Source organism: Nicotiana tabacum, chromosome 10, assembly GCF_000715075.1.
Source record: "Nicotiana tabacum cultivar K326 chromosome 10, ASM71507v2, whole genome shotgun sequence".
Classification (NCBI taxonomy): Eukaryota; Viridiplantae; Streptophyta; class Magnoliopsida; order Solanales; family Solanaceae; genus Nicotiana; species Nicotiana tabacum.
This window is the reverse complement of record NC_134089.1, coordinates 160,560,339-160,566,546: the sequence shown is the minus strand read 5'-3', so window position 1 is coordinate 160,566,546 and position 6,208 is coordinate 160,560,339. Positions and strand designations below refer to the sequence as shown.

The 6,208-nt window shown below is 38.8% G+C and overlaps 1 protein-coding gene across 1 annotated transcript; it reads left to right on the top strand.

Annotated features, from left to right (window-relative positions):
• The first annotated feature begins 433 nt into the window (after nt 1-433).
• LOC107818006 (uncharacterized) lies at nt 434-1,284 on the top strand. The gene has a single exon (XM_016643910.2). The coding sequence runs from the start codon at nt 492-494 to the stop codon at nt 1,134-1,136; it is 645 nt and encodes a 214-aa protein (XP_016499396.1). The 5' UTR covers nt 434-491; the 3' UTR covers nt 1,137-1,284.
• Nucleotides 1,285-6,208: the final 4,924 nt, after the last annotated feature.

Sequence of the window (6,208 nt, the reverse complement as noted above, 5' to 3'; positions counted from 1 at the left end):
CAATCTTAGGAGTGAACTTTTCTCTTCTGAAATTAATCTTGTCGATTTGCCATATTCCTGAATGTAATTAATGTGTTGTTGTGTCTGTTTATATGTTTCTTCAAAATCTTTTTTCACTTTTTCTACTTCCTCCACCACCTCATCCATTTGGGGATTTTGCAGATATATAGGAAGTGAAACTAGCGGGTAAATAGTTTGGAAAGTATGGGTAGAAGTAGTAAATAGTTTGAGTCTAGGCATTAAAGGGTAAATAATTTAAAATTAATAGGTATAAAGTGAGATTTTCTCCTTTTTGACAATAACACACATTATGTTGGGCCCGTGCGCAAGCCGGGCTTCACTTACCTAGTTTGAAAATAAGCCCAATAGTAGTGGGCTCTTCCAGCAGAAATCTAAACCATATATATAGTTCTATCTCAGTTGCCTTTGCAAACCCCTCTCAAAAACCCTAGTTTCATCCCCTTTCCTATTCTCTCTGTCCCGCGCCAACCATGGAAATCGACAATCCTTCTCCGACAGAGAAACCGGCGACAACACTACCGGCAAAGCCCAGTTTCCAACCTCTAAAAGCCCACGAAATCTCCGACGGTCAAGTTCAGTTCCGGAAAGTCACAGTCCCACAGCACCGCTACACTCCGTTAAAAAAAGCCTGGCTTGAAATCTACAATCCAATCTACGAGCAGATGAAAATCGACATCCGAATGAACCTCAAAAAACGTCGGGTTGAGCTCAAAACCCGATACGACACGCCCGATATCAGCAACCTCCAAAAATCCGCCGACTTCGTTCACGCTTTCATGCTAGGGTTCGACACGTGTGACGCTGTTGCGTTGCTCCGTCTCGACGAGTTATACGTTGATTCATTTGAAATTAAGGATGTGAAGACGCTGCGTGGAGAGCATTTATCTAGGGCTATTGGTAGATTGTCAGGGAAAGGAGGGAAGACGAAGTTTGCTATAGAGAATGCGACGAAGACGAGAATTGTGATTGCGGATACAAAGATACATATATTAGGATCATTTACTAATATTAAGATTGCTAGGGATTCGCTCTGTAGCCTTATCATGGGGTCTCCTGCTGGTAAGGTTTATTCTAAGCTTCGATCTGTTACTGCCAGATTGAACGAGATGTTTTAATTGTTGTTTTTAAATTACAGATGCTCAATGTTTAAGTGTATTTGAGCTGATTCGAAAATTTTGGTTGAGATATATGTATTGTGACTTATTTTTTTGGTCTTTAATTTTATGCATTCTAAATAGTGAAATATATGTTCTATTTGGTTTAGCTTGGCTTAATGAATTAGTTTGGGTCTATGATGGATTCATTGTTTAAGTTAAAAGCATTTGATCATTTCCTTAGATAATTTGTATTGTTAAAAGTATCTGCTCTTTTCTGCCTGATGGTTGCATTTCTTGTATGCCAGACCATTATAAATGTCACAATAAGGGCAGTTGTTGAGTGAATGTACTGTGGTAGCTGGAAGTTCGTAAATGATTTTGATCAAGTTGAAGATTAGTTACATTTGCTGTTTCTAATCTTATGACCAATTCAGTCTGTGGCTCAATATAGGTTCCCCCTTTCGTTTTATTTTATGCTTTTATGCATGGAATTCTATTACTTGAGATGGTGCATATGTTACATCTTTGCAAGAGGCAAGGATCGTGACTTCGCCATTTTTCATCATTAATCTTGTCAATTTGCTGGCTTAATTTTGCCTTTTAATTATGTTTGGCAGTTTAGCTGCTGTCTCATACTCAAAGCTCCAACCCTCTAACCACGTTCCTCTCCCCCGACACACAATAATTGAGAGAAAAGAGAAAGAACTTGTTCTTTCAAGAGTGCTTTGTGGGTAGATGTTCTTTGGTTGCTCTTTGAAAAGCTGCTGTTATGCTAATGTTACCTAGATACAGGGCGGCACTTGCACTTCACTAAACGCTCTTCACAGGAAAATCCATTTAAATGTATGACTACATTTCTATAGCAGAATCCCTATGTAAGAACCATTCACGGTAAAAGCCATTTTTTTACTCGAAACTAATTTTTATGTTATGTTATAATATGTCTTTTATTACAGCACTTCACAAACAAATGAGATTGTTATAGAGAGTATTGAATGGATTACTTTGGCTGATGGCCAAATACATAAGCAAGGCCTTAAACTTGCCTTTTTTAATTTTATTTAGACTCCTAAACTAGCACTTGTTCCTATTGAACACTTAAACAGGTCTCCCTGCCACCACCTCCACCACCAGCCACCTTTCACCCGCTACCCTTCCCTCTTAGCGATCTCCTCTCCTCTAAAGTCACAAATTTATATCATGTAACATTAATAACTTCTGGCGGAAAAACAAAAAGCCAAGCCCAGAGAATTACTCGCCGGAAAAACCAAACACTGACAGAATTTGCCGGAAGTAGCCACTGTGCCACCATAAACATCTTCCCATTCTGTACAGAAATTATCTAGAACAAATTCTGATATGCCATATTTGGAGGCTATGGACAATGAATTGACCGGACAGCAACAAACGACCACCAAATAATTTTGTGGTTGGCCGGAAAGTACCACAGGCAACTCCCCAATGTTTCCCAAATGAAAAAGCTGGAACAGTGGGGCATCACATATGCATTAACTTTAGCCATTGATAAATGCATAGATATGGAGAAAGGACAATTTAAAGAGGTCAAAGCACAATCTGATGTGCATATAGCCTCATTCATAAGCTCCCATGCCATAATGGTTGGGACATTCTAATACCAGTTATAATTGGCGTAGTTGGGGAAGACCGAAAAAAGAAAGGCAGGGGGTGGGGGGGGGGGGGAGAAGACGATGAAGGGGTAAAATAAAGGAAAAAAATTAAAAATAGTTTTTTTAAATTAAAAAAAAATATATATCCATGTATCACATATTAATTTATTTATTTTGGCACGAGGCAGTGCTTGTAAGTTGTTCCACAAATTGTGCAAGGCGTGTTTAATAGGTACAGTTTGGTTCTAGTTTAGGTATTCAATAGGAACAAATGCTAGTTTCAATTCTAAATGAAAAAAAAAAAAAAAGAGGCAAGTTTAAGAGGGTGCTTATGTATTTGACTTATTACTTTTTGTATGTATTTATATTGAATCTTTAGGACCGTGATATTGCTAATTATACCACAGGGAGGACGTAAGGTAATAAAACTAATGGCCATGTACATTCAGTCTGTGCGCAAGTTCTGCACATGCGGTTGTCCAGTTATGCAAAATAGTGATTTCTAGTCATAATCAAATAATCTATTCAAGTTGTTAGAAACATTTCAATAATTCAAAGTAGGCATGATGTAACGATCTAGATTTTCCACCCTCGAGAGCCGTGATGACACCTACTAATGGGAGCTAGGCAAGCCAAACCTTAACTACTTGTCACACTTTCATCCTTGCTTTTTTTTAACAACACAAGTCGATAATATGATAAAAACAAAATTTTAAATAAATAAGCGGAAGTCAACAATTATATATTTTAAAGCTACGTCTGTTACAACTTTTAAAACCTCAAATACCCCAAAACCTGGTGTCACAGTGTCACAGACTATCCAAGAGTTACTACATACAAGTCTGAAGAAATACAATACACTGTTTCTGAACAAAAGAAAATGAAACAGGAAATAGAGATAGAGGGAGACACCATGGCCTGCGGACGCCTGCAGGTCTACCTTGGGTATCCGGGTGGACTGAAGGAAGCCCTCCAACTACTGTTCGTAAACTGCTCCTGGATCTGCACACAGTGTAGAGTGTAGTATCAGCACAACCGACCCTATGTGCTGGTAAGTGTCTAGCCTAACCTCGGCGAAGTAGTGACGAGGTTAGGACCAGACTCCAAATAAACCTGTGCAGTTCATATATATATATATATATATATATATATATATATATATATATATATATATATATATATATATATATACACACGGAAAATAGATACAGAAATAACTAGTCAATGTGAGAGGGGGGAAACATGCTGTGGGGGAGATATTAGTTCCGAATAAAAAGGCATCAAGTAAGGAAAGAAACAACATAATTAGAATATCAACAAGGAAGCAGAAATCAACAATTTGCACGGCATCACCCTTCGTGCTTTTACTCTCGTTCTCACCAAAACAATACACGGCATCACCCTTCGTGCTTTACGATCTTCCTTACCCAAACAACAATTACAAGGCAAATAGGGTAAGGGAATCTATAACCTCGAAGTAAATCAAATAACAACAAGTAATGAAAGAAACAACATAACTCGGATATCAATAAAGAATCAGAAATCAACAAATGCACGGCATCACCCTTCGTACTTTTACTCTCGTCCTCACCAAAGCAATCATATAATAAAAATATGCACGGCATCACCCTTCGTGCTTTTACTCTCTTTCCTCACCATATAATAAATAAAATCGGCACGGAATGACACATCGTGCGGCACGGCATCACCCTTCATGCTTTACATTCTTTCCTCACAATAACAAACAATGCACGGCATCACCCTTCGTGCTTTAACTCTCTTCCTCACCCAAACAATAATCACAAACAATAGGGTAAAGAAATAAAGGAAATTTTGCAATAAGAATCCCGGCAAGGGAACAACAAGTCACCAATTAAATCGCCGCAAGAGAACAATAATTAAACAATTAAATCCCGGCAAGGTAACGACAAATAAATCAACAATAGATCGACAAGGGTGACAACATAATGATCTCTTTTCTTTCTCAATTTTACTTCACAATTCACTTCACAACTCGAGCCAATGTTCTAGAGGGTCGATTATCACTTATACTTTCACAACTCGAGCCAAAGCTCTAAAAGTTCAATTGTCACTTATACTTTCACAATTTCACTATACAACCTGAGCCAACGCTCCTCAATGTTCATAGGTCACAACTCTTTCCACAAGCTTTATACAACAATTAGGAATCTTCATCAAGACATGGATAATACAATGAAATCATGAAAACCACAATATAAAACCCACGATCATGCTTGACACCAACGTATAGATACTCGTCACCATGCCTATACGCCGTACTCGACAAGAAGAAAATAGCAAATAGGACACAACTCCTAATCCCTCAAGTTAAGGTTAGACCAAACACTTACCTCGATGCAACGAACACAATTCAAGCCTCAATTACCGTTTTACCTCTTGTTTTCACCACCAACTCGCTTGTATCTAGCCACAATTTGCTTAACGATATCAATAAATGCTAAATGAATCAATTCTAATGCATGATAATAGGTTTTATAAAGATTTCCCCAAAAAGTCAAAAATCGACCCCGACCCGCTTGGTCCAAACCCGAAATTCGGACCATAACCCGATTACTCATTCTCCCACGAGCTCAAATATGTAATTTGTTTTAAAATCGGACCTCAAATCGAGGTCCAAATCCTTAATTTTTGAAAAGCCTAGGTTCTACCCAAAACACCCAATTTTCCCCATGAAAATCATTGATTTGAAGTTGAAATCTTGTTAAAAGATGTTAACGATTGAAGAAAACTAGTTAAAAATGACATACAATTGATTTGGAGAAGAAAGATTGTTTGAAAAATTGCCTCTTATGTTTTAGGGTTTTGAAAAGTAAAAAATAACTGAAAATCCCATCTATTTATACCCCTCTCAGACTCTCTTCGCGGACCGCATAAAGAGGACTGCGGCCGCGGAGCTCCACCGCGGACCGCATATAATGGACTGCGGCCGCGGAGCTCCACTGCGGACCGCAAGAAATCGAGTGCGGCCACGGAGGCTTGGCCTTGCTCACCGCGGACCGCACAAACCCCACCGCGGTCGCGGAGTCCCCATCGCGGCTACGAAGTTTCCACCACGGACCGCGAGACTCGACTTCAGAGACGTGTACCTTCTCTTAATCTACATATTTTTCCTAAGTTCAAAACTTGCCGAAACACACTTGAGCCCTTGGGGATCCTAATCAAACACACGTACTAACCCAACAACATCATACGAACTTATCAGTGCGATCAAATCGCCAAAATAACCTCAATAACAATGAATCAAACCACAAAATCAAGAATTTTTTTCTCAAACTTCATCAAGTATCAAATTTAGCAATTTACATCCGAATCACGTCAAACGACGTTCGTTTTCAACCAAACTTTACAGAAATGACTTAAACTATATATAAGACCTGTACCGGGCGCCGGAACCAAAATACGGGCCCGATACCATCTCTT

What these genes read in the sequence shown, in the direction of transcription:
- LOC107818006 (XM_016643910.2), top strand. Translation starts at nt 492, where the DNA reads ATGGAAATCGACAATCCTTCTCCGACAGAGAAACCGGCGACAACACTA.